The 22,248-nt window shown below is 44.2% G+C and overlaps 1 protein-coding gene across 4 annotated transcripts in view; it reads right to left on the bottom strand.

Moving 5' to 3' along the window:
• Positions 1–5,370: 5,370 nt before the first annotated feature.
• The window catches only part of Mbs (Myosin binding subunit), a 120,221-nt gene continuing 103,343 nt past the window's right edge, over positions 5,371–22,248 (bottom strand). The window contains exons 16-19 of one of the 4 annotated variants that reach the window (XM_077672843.1): positions 20,725–20,760; positions 18,819–18,869; positions 17,997–18,094; positions 5,371–9,474 (exon numbers count right to left, since the gene is read on the bottom strand). In XM_077672843.1, coding sequence (XP_077528969.1) covers positions 18,008–18,094; positions 18,819–18,869; positions 20,725–20,760 — 174 coding nt within the window. In that variant the 3' untranslated portion in view covers positions 5,371–9,474; positions 17,997–18,007. The remainder of the gene's footprint in view (positions 9,475–17,996; positions 18,095–18,818; positions 18,870–20,724; positions 20,761–22,248) is intronic. The other 3 variants (XM_077672845.1, XM_077672842.1, XM_077672844.1) reach the window with 3 other exon arrangements.

The following is a 22,248-nucleotide window of genomic DNA, read 5'->3' as shown; positions in this document are numbered from 1 at the left end:
CCAAGGCGGACTGCAAAGTTTCGTCGCTGCGACGATGACGGAGAGGGTAGCGGGCCTAGCGGCACCTGATGGACGAAATGATAGCGGCCGCACTTCTTTCCGCGGCTGTGCAGTGCAATGCCGAAAGCGGCAGCCCCGCAGTTTCTTCACCCGCGGCAGATGTCGCTAGCTTAACGTATGACGACCGCTTGTGACATTATCTGGCCGCGTTAGGAAGCCTCGTTTCCCCTCTTATTGCTCCGTGGTTAGCGTGTGCTTCAATTTCCCGATTCAGTCTTGCTAATCTCCTGCGAAGCGGGAGATTCAGTTTCTGCTTGTGGAGCCGCGCCTGGATGCTGACTTCAGCCTCCCACATGTGTAGAAGTTTGGAGTCAGCCTGCCATAAGTCTGCCTCTTCGGGTATGTGTGTGGACAGGTCAACATGGCTTTGTAGCTCCGAAATCCACTCATCCAAGTCTTCGATCTCTGCTCCATCTGGTTCGACATTTGCTTCTCGTAATTTGCGGAATGTGTCCCACTTGACAATCATATGTCGTCTGCCCATTGATTTAGCTGGTCCGGTCTGGATAATCGTTTCGACTATGTAATGATCACTCCCGAGGTTTGTACACGTGTTGTTGCAGATGGCCTCCTTGATCTTTTTAGTGAAAGTGAGGTCCGGGGTGGTGTCCTATTGTGACGCTGTTAGTGTTACCCACCCTTGTGGGGTATGTGGTCAGTTAGCATGGTCAATCTTAGTGACTGCGCATCTTCCCATAATATTCTTCCTTTCTTGACCTCTCTGGGGTATTCCCACGCCGGGTGTGGGGAATTAAAGTCACCAAGGACAACCACAGGTTGACCTTTGGCTAGGTCCATAGTTCTCCTGAGAAGCTTGGAGTAGTGTCTTACTAGGGCTGCTATACACATTTAAAACAAAGAGACTATCTCCATTTTGTTTCCGCCCAGAAATAATTTCAGTTAACACATTTTCTGGTTCCCCGATGTCCATTGAATGCTGGACGACTGGGATATTTCTCCGAACGAGGGTTGCAACTCCCATACGCTTTTCCTGTACGCCACCGAGGGGATGGAACTGTGTGGGCGAAAGCCCGGAAGCTTCGCCTGGCCATTAGTTTCTTGAAGGGCTATAACATCAGGATGTTGATGTATTTTTGCAAATTTTCTCGCTTGCTTTTGAAACTTCGGCAGTTCCATTGCCAAATTCGATATGTTTTATTGCAGTTCTACTCCATGACGGTTGCCAGTAGACTCAGAATTCTTGGGTCTTTCCGCTACAAGATTAAAGGGAGGCGTGTACATTTTTGTCGTCCTTTGTGGGCCCGCGCTGGATGTACAGTCGAACCTCGTTATATCGAACACGGGTATATCGAATTATTGCTTATATCGAACCATTGTCAGTTTTTTAAAAGAATTACATGCATTTTTAATTTTCTGTATCGAACTCGGTCGGTTAAGAAATGGATATATCGAACTCAGCGCCGGCCGGAAGCGCGCGCTCCGGAGACAGGCGGCAGGCTTTCCCGCAATGCAGGGGAGAATAGCGGTGGCGCAGCAGGCGTTTGCGACTCAAACGCATGCCTGAGGCGCTGGTAGCGCCATTCAGACTAGGCGGCATACGCAGTTGGCTGACTCAGGCTCAGCCGGTTCACCAGTTGGATCAGTCGTTGTTCATCAGCTTCAGTCATCGTCTTGCCTTGTTTCAGTCGATAAGCTCAAGCCTCAACGCCTTAACGAACTCTTCAGCGTCGTGCGTGGTTTAAACTAGCGGACACTGTTCGCGCAGTTTCGTGACTGTGTTTGCAAGGCGCTGTGTCAGCCGCGTGCGGCGTAGTGATGGTCAACTCGAAGAAACAGTCAACGCTGCTGCAGTTTTTTTTCCCCTGGGAATAAATAGTTCACTTTAACGCTTCATGTGAGTAGTCATTCTAGTCGTTGCCTTTTTAGTGATTGAATCGCGCTGCATTTTACGCGTTTTTGATCAAATTTTATATATCGAATTTCGGTTATATCGAACTATTTCACGGTTCGCGCACTGTTCGATATAACGAGGTTTGACTGTAGTCTGTTGCATACGTGTGATGGTGTCTTCTATGGCGGCAAATTTGGCGCTCCAGGCTCCCTGCTGCTTAGTGAAGGTGTCGGCTAAGGCCGTAACCATGCATGCTGCCAATTTTGTTGATTTGGCCTACAAGGTTATTTTCCAGATTCAAGAGGTCTTGCTGTTGGGCGGTGCCCTGAGAAACACCCGCGGCTTTCCTTTTAATCGGAGGCGCACACGATGTTGGCAGTTGGTGGAGAGGGGTGCGGGAAGTTACGTTGGCTGCAGTTGCCTGGTTACACTTCAGCATATCAATTTCAGCTTTGAGCTGCCTGTTTTCCTTTAGAACCAATTCGAGGGTTTGTCAAATGCGAGTGATTTCCTCGCCGGCAAGGGGTGGGGTATCATTTCTCTTCGTACTTGTTCCTTTGTGTGCGGAGTTGAGGCACCTCGGCCTCAGGCATATTAGCAGCTGTGATGATGTAGTCTTGGAGGTTGGCTGAGCTTATCTGGGCAACGCTCAAAGCCATTGTGGGGGCGGAAAATAATCCTATGTGTTGTCGGGGAAGAGGCAGGCGTGGTAATGAGTGCGGCTGCGAGACTTGCATGCATGCTGACTGGCCTTGGTATTTTACATCCTTCCTCCACTGGAGCCTGAAGTCCAGGAGATCTTTGAAAGTGATTTTCGTATGTCAAGGCATTGCGGTATCCTCCACTCAACCTAGTTGACGAGGAAACACATGGAGTACAGGAGTGACACGTTCTGTATATACGGAATTGTATGGAAATATGCAGGTCTTACCTATCCTGAAGGCCATTACAAAACAAGGCGTTTCTTTAAGAAACACGTGGCAATAAAATAGTGCAAACCCTTCAAAAAAATGTGACACCATTTTTACTGCTATAAGACTGCAAGAAATGCCAAATCATTCTCCGTGTGAATTTCGTATTACAGAGTATACGAAAAACATACGCAGCCTGATTTCGCTTTCGGTTGACGATAGAAACATGAAAATTGCGCCAATCATTATTATTAAGAAACATCATGGGATTTTACTGATACTGGAAATATTGCCTGTCTCTCGGTGCTCTATACTCCATATGAACACGTATTCCCGTAATTCCGTATGTACAGAACGTTTCACTAGGAGGCCATGGGTGGCTATAAGGGGCAGCTTCATGGAAGGACTGTAGCACGTGATTGTCGTGGCGACTCACATTCCAACCAGCCCTTTTCGGGCACATGGTCTGTATGGAAGATGCTCAAAGTTTCGTTACAAACTGGAATGTGCCGGCCATCTTGGTTGTTTTGCACATCATTGCCATACTATGCCACAAACTTAGTTGAGGATAACACAATCTATGGATCGTTGAAAAGCTCTAGAATGGATGAGCTCAAGAAAATCCAACACTACACATACAGTAAAAGCTTGTTAATTCAAACTCGAGGGGGACCATAAAACTGCTCAAATTAAGCAGAGTTCGAATTAGTGGGTGGGCGCTAGAATGTATGTAAATCACGCCACGCTGTGCGGGCACAACACAAAGAAAACATTATGCGCTACTACACGTTTGTGTCAGGTGATTTCGTAAATAATGATGACATGCCCCAGAGCACTAACGCTGGTGGCGCAGCACCCTCTGTAGACACGAAATAAGCTGTTGCAGGAGCATAGCGCGTGCCACGCTGTTGTTTTTCTGTTGCGTTGTTTTGAATTTCCAGTAAATTTGGCTTGGTTTGGATTTGCAACACAATGTAATCACTCTGGGCCGACTTCTTCTGCCAGGAGCGATGAACCAGCGGATCACAGTTCGAATTAACCGTTCTGGATATTGATGCTTTCGAATTATCGGGAGTTTTCCGCCATTGAAAATATACAGGGCAGTGCCGGGACCAGTGCGTGAATTAACCGGAAGTTCGAATTAACAGAGTTGGAATTAGCGAGCTTTTACTGTACTTGCATCACAAATGAGCACAACTTAAAGACGAAATCCATTTTAAGATGTTCCACAAAAATGACACCCTTCTTAAAAACGTTGGTCCAGATCAAACTCCCTCGACATGAGAGCAACTACAAGGTTTATCTGTAGTTGGCTTGTTGTGATTCAACAATGCTAGGGCACATTATCTCAATCCTTGCCACACTTTATAAACCGACTTTGCTTCTTGAAATTTTTAACAGTTAAAAGAGCGAGTTACAAGCCAAGGCTCCATGAACACAGTCTGAGCGAGTTCAGCACCCAGGCTATATGAACACGGCACGTCCCAATCGCAAAACATCACATAGCATTTCCTGTAACCAAGAACATCTTAACACTTTCCAAAAGCTGGCTTCTACAAAAATGCTATGCACAAGCAACCAGATTGTCATAATCATATCAGATCTAGCTATTTTTTATTACACCAATGCACATACTGCTTTGCATGCCCTATGCTAAATGCAGTCAGCTCATATTCGAAGCAGGCGGGCTAAGGTGACAACAGGTCTCATAGGGTGTGGCAGTTAGCTCAGTAAAGTGGTTCAGAAATTCCCTTGCAAGTTTAATGTGGTAGCAATATAGGTGAGCACAACCTTGACATTTATAACCAAGCAATGCTGATTTGAAGGAACTTTACTTCTGGTGAAGACATCGATCACGACTTGATCACTTGAGGAAAGAACTAATGCCATGTTACATTGCATACTTTGAGAAACTTTGTGTCCAATTATTTTCTGCGCCAGTGCATGGCCTACACTTGTTCCTTTAGGATGTGAACGACATCTTGCAATTGCCATTAAAGCTACCGTGAAGTGCACTTGCTATAAGCTGCATTGCCAGAACCAGTATTTCAGTGTAAATGAGAAAAATAAACGTCCGAGGACCCATAAGCACCATTTATTTGTAAATGCGAAAGCAAGAATGTCCAGATGAACGCCTGAGGCACCTTGCCTTTGCTTCACATTGTCAAAGGGCTCCGTAATAGAAGCTCAAGATGCTGTCTTGCGACCTGCCTTAACATTTTCGAATTGCATGTTTCCTTCGTATTGCACTCCTTGTCATTCCCGCCACTATTTAATGGGAGTTGACAAGGGTGGCGAAATTATCAGCTTGTCTATTCCCATGTTCAGTTGGATTCTCTCGCTCCATCTGCTGTGTACTGGCATAGACAACCACCTCTCGCTATAAAAAAAGTTTAAGCTCGCGCTGTGAAATTCGTTACAGTACTGAACGTTCCTAAAAGAGCCTTCTCTTACAGACGTCAAAGCTGGCTTCCTTGCTCAATGGGCAATTTAAGCCATGCGCACATTACCTGTACATCAGAAATGAAGTCCAGTCTCCACAAACACAAGTCACAAAAAGAAACCTTTTTCTTTATTACAAACACGCATCCGAGAAGTGACATTCGTTTCTCCCTTCGTAGGAACCAGTGCCCACGACTTCAATAAAACACTTCGTACAACACAGGCACAGCGAAGTTCGTTCTGTCCAGAGAAAGAAAGCGCGCGGGAGGACTGGGCAGGGGAGAGTGTAAAACGACAAAGTGCGCCTGTGCTTGCGCTTCATAAATAAATATATTAAACGTCCATGTCGAAATGCTCATTGTCATGCTCTAGCGCTGAAGCATGTGGCTTCGCTCTCAAGACTGGCCTCAGTGTGGGGCACAACAGTATCAAACACCCATTCATTTGCAATCGTAACAGCAAAGAGCACTGGCAAAATCTATGGGGTACTCATGCACACACACACACACAAAAACTCACAATGTTAACATTCTATTCGTGACTCAACTGCGTAAAAACGGGACATGTTGTTGTACTACGGGTTACGAGCGCTTCTCAGTGCGGCAAAATCTTTTCGAAAGGCGTAAGTAAAAAAATGTGCAGTGCGAGTGTTCAAGGCACCGTCCTGCACTGTTTTAAGTGCATTCAACACGCGAGCAGGGTAAGATATGTACAGTACGCTTACGCGGTAACTTTGAAGTGAAGGGACTAAATTTTAAGTAATCCCGTCAGGGCTTATTTTGTTCTTGACACCTATTTGAACCTCTGAAGCAGCGAAGAAAGTAACACAATAGACAGCCTTGCATCAATTCAAAGATTTGGTGTGGAAAAAATAAATCAACTTAAATAGCTTCCTCTGCAACTACAGTACCCAATCTAGGAACAAACTGTCATGGCACTAAAGACTGCTTTTCTCGAAACCTACACCAAGGAAAGAATACAGCCAGGAAAGCTCACACCTTGGGCAAATTAGTAACATTAACATTGCCAGTTTAAAGTGTTTTTTTTTGTTAAACTTTATTGCTGTCTTAAGCTGCAATTAACTGTCAACTTCTTTTAAGGGGGGGACACTGGTCTTGAGGACCGAAAATTTGCCAAAAAAATCAATTTTCTGTATTAATTTTATTTGCAGTCTACAGGTCCCAAAGAATGTACCTGCAAAATATCATAGCTGTATCATAAGTATTCACAAAGCTGTCACCCTTTGAAGTCGCCTAATGACCATTTTTGCCTATGTTTGCAAACTTCGTGCCCTGTTTTCTCAGAACCAATTTTTTCCCACATGGTCAGCTGTCAAGTACAATATCTTGGGATGTACTGGTTCGATTTACATGATTTTTGCTGCATTCGAAAGCTTATGAACTGAAAAGTGCAATAAAACCACAAAATTACAGAATTTATTTTTGCTGGCACAAGATTTTATGCAGTTAGTTTTACAAAAACATTGTAATGACCTGACATTTGCAAATTTTACAGCGTTGGCCGAAACCATGCTAAAATTACTGCAGTGGTATAGTTGCACTCCCTTGCCCCTCTAGAGCACAAAGGAATAAAAGCTATTTGGGTATTTCATAGGTACATAATGAAAAAATTGCCCAAAACGGAGTGACATAACATGTTGCACAACTCTAAACTTACACCCCATAGACGAAAACTGACTGCATATTTGTGCTCAGCATATTGAAATACACGCATTGTGTAAATCTCAAGCACATAGGTTAAAAAATAACAAAAATGTCCTCAAGACAGTGTCCCCCCTTAATAAGCTCCCTTTTCAAAGCCAGAACTTTCTGCTGATTGAGATGCTAGCAAAAGACACGTTACTCTGCAACAAAGACAAAGTAATCCCAGTGCAAACATTATGAGGCGACCCCACATGTAGCTTCCAGCTCCTAGTCTTTTTTCTGCAGCTAAATATCCGTGGTAAAAATTCTCACTGTTGTTTCTTCAGGCGAACCAATTGTAAGTGACACCAAAAGGTGATGCACAGGTTAAATACAAAAGAGCGGGGTACAGGTTTGCCCTGGGTCTTTTAACAAAAGATGAGCTTATGAGTCACCATTCAAAGGCATGGCTACACACAAAGGAACATACAGGGCATTTACATTGAAATGCACAGTGGCAAAACGAAGTTTCGTTGAGATTGGCACTTCAAAAATAAAGCAACCCATGTGTCATTTGTCTCAGTCCACTGGAAAGCACGGTGAAAAAAAAAAAATAATCGACTGACTGCGAAAAAAAATAGGTTTCTTGGGACTTTAAAGCAGTCGCAACCGACAGGAAGCTAAAATAAAACTGTACCAATCATAACTAAATAAAGGCACCACACTATGCAAAAGCGAAGGCTCATCGAACTCCACCGTGCTGCAGATTGTGTTTAACTTCGAAACCTAAAAAAGCCGCACATGCGATTGCACCATCTCGCACAAAATAATAAGCACAAGGTTTCGCCATTCGATTCAACAGAAACCTGGATGCCGCAGGAACAGCTAAAAGCGATCACTTGCACAATTAAAAGGAGCCGACATCACCGAGGACTACACAAACGGAAGTGCGACCCACGCGCATCAGACTAGACAAAAAGGGAGTGGGCTGGGTGTAGCAAAAAAAAAGCATAGGCACATTGTCCTTCGTGCGCGTTTTGAAAAAGGAGAAAGCAAACGTTGCGAAGCACTTCCAATCTTTACAAACTCAAGAGCACTGCCATGATTTTTTTCCGCTCCGGCCATACCCAACAAATTCATTAATGGTGCTAACGCAACAGTGAAACAGTGAACACGGCGACAGCGGTACGACTAAAGTGCTCTGAAAAGAGGCACTTCTCTAAATGTCGTTGAGGGTGCCCAGTAATTACAGGGCACCTGATTTGCTTTAGATACTAGTAGCAGAGATTCCATTTTTAGCGCTAAAAACTAAAAACAACCTTCATCTCAAGACAAGAACATAAAACAACTGTCAAAAGGAATCCTAACTTCACATACAAAGCATATGTTGTTGTTTCCAGCCCCCTTTTTTGATACTTCAATAACCTTGACATATGAAATCATTGCAATTTCAATGTGGTCGAGCACAGTAGATTAGTAATCATCTGCAAAAAGCGTCCCGATATGACAAAAACATAGCTAGTTTCCGTAAAGTCAGCATCTAAGTGCACAAAACATGCTTCAGCGCACCTTTCGATGGGAAAAAAAATCCCCGTAAGACAAAGCTTCACAGAACGTGCCTCACTGAAGCAGTAGTTGCAAAAAAAAAAACTACATTATCCCCCATTCAGCTATCACAGAGCGTTCAAATTTGTTCCGTTTGGCTGGTACTTGGGTGAAGTGGTAAAGTGTGCATACGCCTGCCTGAAACGGCATGCACACAGAGTAAAACCAAAACCTCCAACACTGTGAGACAACTGCTGGGCCTAGGGGTACAACTCCCAGGCACATTAATTGTCGTAGTGCAGTACTGACTAATAATAAGCTCTGTGCCCATGGGAGGAACCCACAAATCTAACCCACACAAGTTGGGAATCTCACACGGATGACTTTAAAAGGGGGCATCGGCAGCATCGTTGAAGCTCTCACTGCATCGCCACACACAAACTTCGAAGCGTGTCTCCAGGTAGGCACACGCACATTTTCCTGTGGGTACAAACGGTTATGGCAAAAAGTGGCACTTCGCTTATCCGGAGCTCCACTAAGGAGCAGCTTGTATCCCCAATGGGTATGGATGGAGGCCCGAAAATGCAAGCTTCTTGAAAAGCAAATATCCTGCGAGGATGCTGCAAAGTGGTAGCTGCAGCCGTTTTACCAAGCGCTGCACCGAGACAACAAAAGCACGGTGCTGCGAGACTCTCGTGAGAGCAGCGGGACCACCAGCATCCACGTTATCCAGAGGGGGCCAGTGGCGACATCAAATTAAAACACAGCGGCCAACAACGAAACGATGAAAGCGGGGGCGGAGAGCGAAACAAGCGCTGAGCATTCTGTCGCAGTAGAGAGGAGTCGGTGCACACACACGAGGAAGAAGATGGGGGGCACTGAGGAGGCAGCAGGGTGGCGCTGCTGACCTCTCGTTGCCCCAGGGGGGAAGACACTACTTGGACAGCTTGCTGATGACGCGTATCAGGGCACCATTCTCTTCACGGATACGGGCGTTTTCTGCCCGAAGCTGTTCCGTTTGCTGCAAGGCAAAAAGGAAAAGTCAGAACTGCCACAAGGAACCTTGCCTTGTTTGCGGAACACAGCTTTTTTGGGGGTAGAAGTTCATGCCTGGATGCACAAAGGCCAAGGAAGCACAAGTTGCATGCAGTACTGTCAACTGCTATGCCCAGAACATATCACAGAACGCGGTTGCTCTCAACCAAGCAAAACACTCACCTTCATGCAATTAGTTTATTCTAGCAAGTAGCCAGTTGTGTTTAGAAACTGCTAAATATTGCACAGCCCATTTTACACCGTAATGAGAACGGTGTCAGCAATACTTGTTCTAGAGCAATATTCAGCTCTATGCAATTGCAAACAAAACAACAAAGCATTTGGCACAAGCTTGATGTAAAAAAAAAGAAAAGCTATATAAAATGAGTGTGAAATGTGCTTAAGAGTGAGGTATTTATTTATGGGAGCCACGCGACGTACTTAATGGGAAATTAAAAGTGAGAGCGGATTGTACGAAAATGTGGGTACAAAAAATTTAAGAACAATATTGGGAACATTTTGCAGACATGACTTATTCCTGCTTGACATTTCCAGATCTCCCAGTCTTTTTACACATGAAATTTAGTTGACCAACATGGCCTTAAACATGATATCATCGTTTCAATGGACATGTTATTACTGCAGACTGCAAATACCCATGACAAAGTTTCCTGTACACACACGTAAAAAAACAAGTTTTACGATCACACAACCCAAAAGTAATTTTGTACTTAATCCCAACACACAACACATGTGCCAAACCCGCACAGGAGCACCAAAAACAACAAAGCTATATTTTTTCAAAGTTGGACAACTTTGAAAAACACACTGTACTGCAGTGATAGATGCACAACACCTACCAAACTTAATAGCATCGACAAAATATTGAGCTAGGGTTTTAAAGAGATCAGCGACTGGGACTCCACGTTCTCTGCCCCAAATGAAACAAAAAAACATGCAGCATCAAACACCATGCCGAAGTGGTTTTGTTGGCAACAAGGAGAAGCATTAAAAAGTGCAATTTTTAGCTCCACCGATCCCATGTAGACTGTGCAAACACCAAGATCAATGCTGGCCAGACACACTGAACCACAATACAGCCTACCTCGATTTGCACAATTAGACAGAGAAGTACTAGAGTTAAACTAGAGCAGTGACTAGCAGTATACTTGTGATGTTTTAGTGGACGGCGTTCACTCTTGAGTGCATCTGCATTGCAGGATAACATGTTTCTATTTTACTCTGACCAAGAGCTGTAGCAGTTCGTGCTTTAAAAACAAGGGAAATTTTAACAAAGATGATGAAAGAGATATTTTTGCTTTGATTGACAAATAAGCAGAAAAATGCTGTTGCTTAGAGTGATGTCAAAATAGACCATAGATCATCCTGCAAAATCAGCTAAACAAGTGTGTCATTTAGTAAAACACTGAAAACCCACAGGAGAAATTACCTAGAGGTGCTGGGGTTCAATGCAAGCACAACAGCACTTGAAAGGTGTTTGAAGGATACACATTAACCACACTGCTTTCATGTGTATACCCAATGTACAGTGTCATTTTTAAGTGCTTCCTGCCTCTACCTAAATTCAAGCTGCAGGTACCAAACTGAATTCCCTTTTAACTGCAATTGCTGCCACCGCAGAGTAACCCAACAGCCATGGCATCACAGTGGGCCTGTCTACAGAACCTAATCCCAAAAGTGGTGCTGTGAACTCAAGATATCTGCGCAACTTTTATGCAAACTTGACCTCTCGGGGCTAAGAACAACAGGCAACTACGAATTGAAAAGGTCACTGCGGTGGGATCTTACCAAAGCACACAACAAAGAGCACTATGTTCACTCGCATGCAACCAGACCCCCCAAATCAAGTGCAGGAACCTTCAGGCATTGTGCATGCACGCTCCAATACATGCGTAAAATGCCTCAAATGCTATAAATCATGATATATCACATAAAGAACGATGTGTACAGCAAATTGCCCTGTTAGTCCAATGGCACATGATTGAAACCTGACAAGCACCGAAGGCCAGGTCAGAGCTAAATGAGCACAGCCTATCCTAATGTAAAGTGCTTTTGAGAGCTCTAATGAATGTGCAGGACTATCTACACAGCAAGGTGTTCTCATTTTGCAGCAAATAGACCCCAATCTCCAAAAACATTGGTTGAAGTTGCACCACTAGAATATACTAGGTTTGAGAAAGAGATGAGGCAGTGAAACAGATATTGTAACATGTTCTGACTACAAAATCCAATTCCATTTTTATGCACCGACAATGGTGTAATGCTGCATGTGTTGCTAACTGTTCCCCAAAATCGTCTAATAACATGCAAAGCAGACCAGACATGCTATTAAATCGTGCACATTTTAGTTGCAAACACGCACAAAAAATAAATGTGACAATGTCAAATTTCCACCACTTCTAAGCACCACACAAGGATCACAAACTAATGCGCCTGACATGAAGCAGAACAAATGAGCATCTCTTCAAAGGCTCTTCTTGAAATAGCAAAAAATTTCAATACATTTGGGTGACACCATAGTGTAGCTGCAGTAGCTTTATAGTTCGCTACGGATTGGCATCCATATACACGGTGTTGCAACAATAAATAGGCATAGTATTTTCTGAGCTAACCACTTTCGGTTCACGCTCAAACTTTATACAAAGGTTGTATATTGTGGTGTGCTTTGTTTAACACCAAAAACGGTGCCTGCACTAAAATGCACATTAAAAATAATATCAATGATTTCTGCCTATGGCAAAGCTGACAGCCATCTTGGAAAAATTATCACCTTAGAATTTTGGCGCCCCCTGTGGTATCCAGAAAAAAACTTGTGATGGTGGTTCACAGGAGGTTAAAAATTTCTTCGAGACGAGCTTATCTGGACTGTAATACAATATTCCCCCATGCCGTGACCCGCATTGCATGTTTCATTCTGAATACACTAGGTGGCACCACAAATTCTAAAATGATCCATTTTTAAAGATGGCTACCAGCTGTCTCATACTGTCGCTGTTCTAGGTGCTAAACAAAATAGTCCATAAAATGTGGTCTTGATGTAAAGCTTCAACTCTACTGAAGAGTGGTTTGCTGCAAAAATCTTTCAAACTTGCTCATTTATTGTTGCAACATTATTTTCACATGAAGCAATTCTGATACCAAAAGAACAGTTGCTCAGTGCCCAATACTAGCACTGTAGTTTTACATCTCTTTACATTCTTTGTACCTTTACATTTCAAACAGAGGTGTAAAAGTAGGCTGTCCAGCCACACAAATTTATACATATACATATATAATGTGCATGTATATGTATGCATATGTATGCAAGGTGTTGTGCACAACTTGGACCACGAGTCTGTGATAAATGCTGATTTTGTAACAAACCTCCCCATTTTCAGTGGGATGGTGTGGCCTATTCTATTTATACATTCTGATCAAGGCATTAGCCAAAATAAAATGATTAACAATTGAACCAAGATGAGATTTTTTGCCAGAAGAAATGCCAAACGTGGCTGTTGCATGAAAGTTTGATCCAGAATTTTTGACGGTTCCTTTTTGGAGCAACAAGTTTTCTATTCTCAAAATTTGCACGAGAACATCAGTATTTTTTTAATGCTCCACAACTTCGTAGCTGACATTTGGTCAGAATTGGTAGTCGAAGTGGTTATTTTATCTTCCTTACTCAGCTATTTAAGATCTAAAGATGGTTCAAATTACCAATACAGATAATGCAGAGACTATTTTTGTAAAACCTTCGTGCTTCTGATCTCTTTGGTGCTCTACAACTTCACAGTGGGAGAATCTTGGCCAGAATTGCACTGTCAAAAATGCTAAGTTAATTTTCATTTCCTATTTACAGCACACTCTGGTTAAGATGAAAACTTTTGCTCTCTTGCAACATCCACAATGCAAGAAACCTCTGCTTGAGATGAATTTCTGATAATACGAACAAATTTTCACAGTCCCTTGAGTTCGTCTCAAGAAGTCTAGTGTATTTTAAATACAAAAATAGGTCGTGATAGACGATACCCGCTTTTCCGGTAGAAACTTGACATTTCCATCACTTGGTCCAAGTTTCATGAAACACCTGGTATAATACACATGTGATTATACAATAACTAGAAAAAGAAAACTATATAAAGAAGACTTCTGTAAACCTGTCCCGTTCTACTGTCTGGTGCAAAGATTGCTTTGTGGAAAGTTAACAAGCTCAACAGACGTGTAACATTCGTTACGTCCAGTGACACCACACCACAAGCACACTTTCTTAGTATCGCGCAACTCAGCATGTGTGGTACTCACACAAAGCACAAACGTGAAAGAAAAAAAATCTGGACATTTGGGAACAAGCTTCCAAAAAGTGTGCATAGAATATTTCTGCACGTAAAAAACGTCAGCACGGTCACAAAGCTTTAAAAAAAGGTGCTTCACACAAATTCAGTGGCCGTACCCAACTTTTCCAGCTGTCGTAATTGGCCATGTTTTTAACTTCCCAACTGAAGTCCACGGGGACCGCAAAAAAATTTGAATTTAACCGACCTTCTGATTAAACAGGAAGCACATGGCCATTAGTCCTCAACACGTCTCCCTTCTTGATTTTGTTGACAATCTCGACTTTCGTCGGCAGTTCGAGCACACGACAGGGTTTGCCCTGATAGTTCAGACATGTCGGTAAATTCGGATGGTGATTATGATGATTTCAGGTTTAATGGCGCAAGGCCAACAAAGGCAAAGAGGCCATGACAATCGTGGATGAGATGAGAAAGACTTGTAATAAAGGCACTAGATTAAAAATTTGCTAAAAAAGTTGGTGTATAGGGCCATATTAAAGCATAATGAGTATACTAAGAGAATGGGTGCCTATATAGGGTCATATTAAAACATAGGGAGTGCCGGTACCTAAGGTGTAAAGCCTTAGGGTCTGCTGTTGTTTTGCAACTTGTCATGAGCACAGGTGAGGTTTTGGGCAGTAAGATGTGTGTTTTAAAAAAAATCTACGTCTGCAAGGTAGCTAAAAACTTTTTGTAAGAGAACATGGGATGGTCTGCAGGAAATAATGAAGGGTGCAAGGGAATATTATATGTGTAAACTTCATTAAAGTGACGTTTCCTTTCAATGTTGCACGTCTTGCATTCAATAAGCACATGGACAGATAGCTGCCCCCCCACATCGATGACATCGTGGCTTGTTTGTGTCAGTCAACAGGCATGAATGTGTGATGTGTGTGTGGCCGATCCTGTCTGCATAAGGCCACTTCTATTGATCTAGCATGTTTCTCAGAGGGAGGCTTTTCAATTTTATGTTTAATTACATGTAATTTACTGCTTATTTCTTTATCCCACTGTTGTTGCCAGTGCTCTCGCAGCTTCCTCCACACATAAGGTTAAGGTTTGCGGTCTTGATATGGAACCAGCTTAATATCTATGGTGTCATGAAGGGCAACAGCTGCAGCACTTTGGTCAGCGGTAAATTCGGAGCGTCACGCGGAGCTGTTCTTCACAAAAAAAAAAAGGCTGAGGACCCGAAGCGGGATGCGCCCGCTGGCGGGAGTCTCAGCTGACCTGCCGTTTTATGAGTGTTCGCTGCCTCAGTTGCGGTGGCGCCGACATAGTACAGAGCACAGTGGTGTTTTAGCGGTTAAAAATTTTGAATTGCAGCAAGAGATGCAGGTCACCGTGATGTTTTTTTATTCAAAATAACTTCCAATTAACTAATATCTTGGGTTTTAGCTCCGAATTATCGAGCGATTTCTTCTACTGAACTGCATGTAAAATTGTGGGACCAGAATGTCACTTCCAATTAAGCGGGTTCAAATTATCGAGAGTCGACTGTACATCGATTTCGATGTGATGAGGCTTTCCTGTATTTCACTGCACTGAAACCGTATTATTTTATCGCAATTAAAGAGATTTCTTGCCAAAGAAAGTCAGTAGATTAGGACCAAGAAATTTTGGGAGAAGGAGGGCTCATTCCACAAAATGTGCCTCGCACCAGAAGCTTGACAATGCACTGGACCATTTCCAGTGTGATGGTGCAAGCCCGTTGCTGTAACGATGATCCCCAGCTCAAAAGGAGGGCAAAAAAGTGACTAGTGCAGCAAAAATCGCTCCATGATTAGAGCCAAGCTAGAATTGCACAAAATGAAGCAAAATTTGACCACAGGTGGCTGCGTTCAGGCTATAAAGCAGTAAAAGCAATGATACATTTCCTGCTTTGGAAAATGCAAATGCGAGCTTTCGCCGTGCCAGGCTTGCAGCATCAAAGCGCTTGCCATAGTGGGATGCAGTCATAAAGGTCCTAGATAAATGCTTTGCATTGCTTGAAGTTAACTTTGGCGGCAAAAAGTCCCGCAGGCGACGTTCTCTCAATAAAGTCTCTACTCTCTCTCTCTCTCTCTCAATGCACACCCAGTCAAGGTTCGCAAGAACAGCAGCAGTGATGATGCTGCATCAAAGATGGTGGATATCCGAAATAAATGCCAAAAGGGACACATTTTTCAGCGTAAATGCGAGCGTCCTGCTATCCACAAAAAGTGATATTCTGCGAGATACCCTTCGGCCTGCTACTACACGAATACCAGTTTAGTCACTATGCTCAAAATGTGTTTCAGGGCTCCGCTGATTGCATTTTGCCAACGACGAAAAATTGTAGTGCAAAAAAACTCCCCCCACCTCCCCGAAGAAGATCGTGCGGAAATGCGAATACATTGGGTGCACCGATGAGTGCGCTGCGGCAAGCAGTAACGGAGAGAGGCGTGCGCTCCACTGCATTTATATACATTTTCCGAGCTCAGCGAGCGGAGAGAGGGTATGCGGAGAGGAGAGAGAGACCCGCGCAACACGCCCGCCCCGTGCGCGAGCTCTCTCTCCCGCCGAGCTCCGCGATGCGAGCGCCCTCACACGCCCGAACGCGCTCCTCCTCTCCACTCACTCTCCGCTACTCCGCCCGAGCTCCGCGATGCGAGCGCCCTCACACGCCCAAGCGCGCTCCTCTTCTCCCCTTGCCCTCCGCTACTCCCGCCCGAGCTACCACCCGCTAAGAAATGCATTCGCATTTAAAAAGACTGTAGCGGCGCGGGACCGCCGCGCCGAGACGACAACGACGAAGGCAGAACTACGAGGCACGCGCTCACATGCGCTCGTGCTGGAGGAATGCAGGCGCACGCCGACGGAGCACGACAACCCCCGACTAAGAAATGCATTCGCATTTAAAAGTACAGATGGCAATGTAAAATAATGTAAAAGAAAACTGCACCAGGACCTGTCACCCACGCCGTAGTGAAAGGGGCTACCAAATATCTTCTGTGACGCAAAGCTGGAAGTTCTCAAGACAGCCAGGCCAAAGAAGTCCAAGCAGCTTGAACACATCGATGCTGCTGCCATGTGTACTCCTCTTCCCTCTCAGCTTAAAGGACAGGCACAAACCATGTGGCATACAATGACTGATGCGTTAGCCTTGCTTCCCGATGTGTAACTTGCCTGGAAAATTGCAACTTGCATTTGCAATAAAAAAATTTCATACTCCGAAAATGGCTCTCACCCAATCTGCCTCTCAAATGTACATTCTGCAATACCCTCACATATGCAGACCTCAACCATCTCCTTCGGGATTGCTCCTTCTTCTCGCAACATCGCTCAGACATCATCACATCTTTCCACGCACCCACAAGCACCCCAGAAGACCATCATACTATGGAGAAACCTCTACTGCACAAAATAGGGCTGTTTGCCATCAAAAGTGGCCTAGCACGGGCAGTGTAGCTGGGGCCGACCCTGGTCCCTGCAAGCTGCCACGTGCCTGTAAAAAAACGCTGCATTCCCTTCCCCTGCTCCCCTTCGTCTTTCCTAAACCGGCCTTTGGCCCTCGTTACCAATAAAGGTGCTGCTACTACTACTACTACTAAAGGCCTAGCAGCACTCATGCTTGTTCTTCAGTTTTTTTAAAAAGATGATTGATCCTTGATTATAGGGTTTAATGCGCCGACGCAACGCGGGCAATGAGGCACGCCATAGTGGAGGGCTCCGGATAAATTTAGACCACCCGGGGATCTTTAACGTGCGTCGAAATCTCGAACACGCGGGCGTTTTCGCTTTTGGCATCCACCAGAAAAGCAGCCGCCACGGCCGGGAATCGAACCCACGTCCTCGTGCTCAGCAGCACAAAGCTACAGCCACTGAGCCACCGCGGCGGGTTCTTCAAAGGGATGTCCAACCGCGAAAGTTAAGCTAGGTTTGTGAATACAGGGGTCAACGATGTGGGAAAAGTGCTTTCCACGCACGCAAGCAGGGAAACGTATCATTGCCTCCGTTCCTTCCAAAATGCCCCGAGTTTTTTTTTTCTGTGGTTTAGAAGACGCAAGAGACGGCAAGCAGGCTACTAACCAAGCTGCAGTAGTCACACACGCCACGCTACAAGGCACGGCAGGCGCAAGAGTAGGTGAGCGAGGAGAAAGCCAGGCGCGCACTGCCACACGACGCGTGCTTCGTACGAGGGGCACAAGTCCTTTACCTCCTCCGCCTCTACTTGGACAAGTTCGACACGACGCGCGTCAGCGCACGGTTTTCCGCCTTCAGCTTGGCGTTCTCGGCCCTGAGCTGAGGCAGAACCTGCAACAAGACGCCCGCCTGGGGTCAGGCGACGTTGCGGCTCATTTGGCTGCAATAAAAGTTGCGTGACATGGCTCCTGTTGGTGGCCTGGTTGAAGTTCTCGAAGCCACAGGTGCCTGGTAGCTCTTGCTGGTGGCTGGTACCTTTGGATGTGATGGCGAACGTCTCTAGACATTGTGGTACGCCCAGGCACAAACCAAGGCATTCCAACACCATGAAACCAACTCATTCAAGAAAACTTATCTTAGGACTGAGATTTCTCTTTTGATTTACCCAACATACTCATTCAAGACCCCAGAGCATTAACTTCTGAGCGTTGAAGTAGGCTGGAGTTCACAGACAATTGCTACTTTTCACACACTTTGCCAAATGGCATGTTTAACCAATGACGCCTTTGCATAGGTTGCCAAACAAAAAGCCGCTATTAGAACGGTGACAAAACGCGCCCAGCGATTGATGCTAGCTTTATCATCAACACATTCGTACTATTGAACCCAAAGCAAATTTCATGGTTTCCTTACAAAAACAAAGTTACCATGACCAGGCACAACGATTGGCTTTGCGAGCTTCTTTCGGGAGGCAGTCTTCCAGAAGCAATAACTGAAAAAACCGCACACCTAACACACAGCCCACAAGAACAACCACACAAGAAAAGTTTTTTTACTTGACGGTTGCAACAGCCAACAGACCATTGATTGGCAAGTGTGCCTCAAGATAACGTACCTTGAGTTCTTCCTCCATTTCAGAGATTTTCCTCTCGAGCGCTCGGCGTTCCTGAGCAAATGCAACACACAGAAACATGACTACTTGCTCGAAAGTCACGCCTAAACACAAAGTGTTGAAAAGCTACTTCGTGCTTTCTTTAGAAAATTGCTCTTTTTGTTTGCAATCACATTAACCAAATGTCATGCTTCATAGTCCAATTTATTTAACACCAACACAGGTAGCACTTTCGTGTTTTTTTGAAAGTGAATAAAAGTAATTTTACCCTCCCGTAGTCCATACTGTGTTAGATATAAAAAAAACTCGCCTTATACCTTTTTGTACCTTTAGGCTAGTCTGATTTACTACCACTAAAATTGTCACCTTGGCTACTAACCACCATTGTTTTGCAACACAATTTTCCATTAACCGTAAACTCCACAGCCTCTTGAAGCTGGATGCCACCCTCATTGCATTTAATTACCCTTGCACTCAATTACAACACATTGCATGGTTTCCAGTTCGTTTCCTTCAAACTACGTACAATTCTTTTATCCTGTGCCTCTTGGTAAACAAGTGTCCTTGTTCTGAAACAACCTGCCCAGGCTTCAAAAAGCAATGCACCTCCTTTAGTGTCACTGTAGAAATTTCCCCTACCCCCTGTGATCTCTCACTTCCTAATTCCTAGTTACCTAAGAATTTCTTCGTTTTCAGCTTTTTTTTTTTTCAGTCAGTCGTTGCTTTCTTTTTGATTGCAGTGGGCTTTTCTGCTTCCAGGTTTCGTACACCACACCCTAAGCCTTCGAGTTCTTTCATTCCACAACTGGCATGTGCTCACTGGTGACTGCGCGATTGTTTATCCGGGGAAAAATGCATTTATCAGATGTTAAAATAACCAAGTAAGGGTGGTAACCAATCTTAGTGTTGAGCAAATTAGACAGTAACATTGAGTGTGTAATCTTTAGTGGTTTATAAAACCCAGAAGTTTTAAAGAGGTTCAGATAGTATCCATACTGTGCACAGCAGCTGGAAAGTGTGCGTGAATGAAATTTAACCCTTTCAGCCCTTGTGTGGTCATTTGACGATACCGCACAAAATATATCATCTTGATAACAAAACGAAAACTGCTAGTTTTCTGGGTGACACTTCTTCAAGGATGCCTTTTGCGACAGGGATCACCATTGCTGTGTTTTTGCGGAGTTGGACGCTATGAAAAAGAAGGAGCTCTAGGTACAGAAAACTTGAATTCTAGTTTGTGAAAATGTCCATAAGCATGTAAATACTTGCACTACCAGTAGGCTTAAGGTGGTGCATCTTTTTGGAAAACCTGATTTCTTTTTCCGATTTAATTAATTGTCATGCGTGTAAATTACTTGCACTATCATCTCAATGTTTTGTTTCTGCACTTCTGAGGTCCAAAACTACGCGAAAACACACATAAAAACAATTTTTCCTCAAAATAAAAAACTGTAGGGCTGAAAGCTTTAAAGGAGACTGCTAGAAGAAGCAAATCTTTCAAGACCAACACAGTCTGATGGACCTAACCTCCGCAGCTTTCAACGCTCACACAAGTCAGAGATAAGAGCACTAAGCAGAAGAAAGATACACCAGCAAACCAGGTACAGTAAAATTTTGCTACACGAAGTTGAAGGAGGAAGAAACGAGATAACGTCCACGCTATAAGCACTTTCTTTTTGTGCCACCAACAATGAAAGGCAGCACCACGATTACTTCAATATAGCCACCAGTTCAGTGTGGCCCATTTCATTATAACAATGTTGGACTGTGAACACAGTTCCTGCAAGGATAGCCACACAGAAAGCAGGACAAATGTTACTGACGGCTATGAGGACACACTATGAAAACATAGAAGCGGGACACGACAGAGAGAGAGGACTGGTTAAGAAGGTGTCCCCTATCCACTCACCCTTTTCTCAGCGTCACTGAGTGAGTTCCGATTGTTCTGAAAGCATGCGGGATCACAACAGCACGGTGAGACACCACACAACACAGAGGTACTGGTTTAGCAACACAGCAACGTGGTAAGCCCTCGTCAGCCCAAAGGATCAACCTCAAACTAAATCCTGGTTTGCTTTCAAAAAAATTTTTTTTGAAGTGCCAAATTAAGAATACCCTATGATCAAACACTCATTTTTCTGCATGTTGCACTAACTGCCTATATATTTGGTCATTCCACTGCATGCACTTGCGTTTTTTTAAGTGAAGTAGCATTGAACACTGCCTAATCGCAGTTCCCGATGTAATCTTTCCGCAGTGACTTCGCGTGCATCGACTGAGACTTGCACCTCGCAGCGGGAGGACAGATGTGACATCACAATGGCACTGCACTGTACTGCGCAAGGCTGCGACAGTAGCATGGGAATCAAGGTATAGTGCACACTGTTGCCGTCACCTTGAGCCCTTTCACAATTTATTACGAGGCTTAGTTTACAGTGAATTCAGTTATTCGATGCATTGCCTCCGTATGCTTGACTCAAATTCACTGAAGCCCCGTGCAGTTTTTGTTTTCCAGCACTTGGGATAAAGAAGGCCTACCAAGCAAGGATTATTAGATCAGTACCTTGCACACCACCGCCCAGGCTGTGCCTAAGAATACTGAAAATGCTCTGAACACATCAAAAGCGGCACGGCATGAAGTGGGCTGGTGCACAAAGTACTGCGCTTCTACTCAAACCACTACTAAGTCACCAGCGTAGCACCCACAAGAGTGCCAATGGGAAGCAGAAGAAGAAAAATATGATACACTGAAGCCCCCAATGATTACTTGCGAAAACAAATCGTCAAAGAAGTTGTTTCCTACAGCGGGCATCACCAAAAGTCTGATCTAACACCAAAGTGCCATCTTCTAGACTGCTGCTTTTTCTAGAAACTTTTCTCAAAATTTTGGTGAAGCCAAACATTGATACACAACACAAGTACTGGGGTGTTTTTCATGCTATTAGAAAGAAATGACCCCCCTTTGCAGATGGTTCCAATAAGCACCCATAAACTGCGCATTTCTATTGCCAATTACAGGCAATTTCCTTCCAGTTGTGCCTCAGCTTGAGCTCCAGCGATACAAATGGATTGTAGAGCGTTATCCCTATAAGAGATCTCCGCGTGAATAAGCTATAAACAGTATTTAAACTTGCAACTAAATTCCAAGTAATCATGCAGGGGCCAGTGTTTGTGGACAAAACACAGCACAAGGCGACACTTGATGAAAGGACCAGTGATTGTTGTCCACAAATTGAGCTACATCAAGATGAAAAGAAGAGTATGCAAGAAAGCAAATAAGATAACCCGGGCAGCCCCCATTACGACGCAAAGCAGGAAGAGAACACAACTGACCAAAATGGTTGGCTATTAGCTTTCAGTTGAAATGAAGTTACCAAAATGTCCAAAAAACAAGTAGCTATAAACTTGAGAACTGTATAAGTCGGAATATAGG

The sequence above is a fragment of the Haemaphysalis longicornis genome, unplaced genomic scaffold, assembly GCF_048455015.1.
Source record: "Haemaphysalis longicornis isolate Haplotype H1 unplaced genomic scaffold, Haemaphysalis longicornis Haplotype H1 scaffold_6, whole genome shotgun sequence".
NCBI classification, from domain to species: domain Eukaryota; kingdom Metazoa; phylum Arthropoda; class Arachnida; order Ixodida; family Ixodidae; genus Haemaphysalis; species Haemaphysalis longicornis.
Note: the sequence above shows the minus strand (reverse complement) of the source record. Positions and strands in the feature narration are given on the sequence as shown.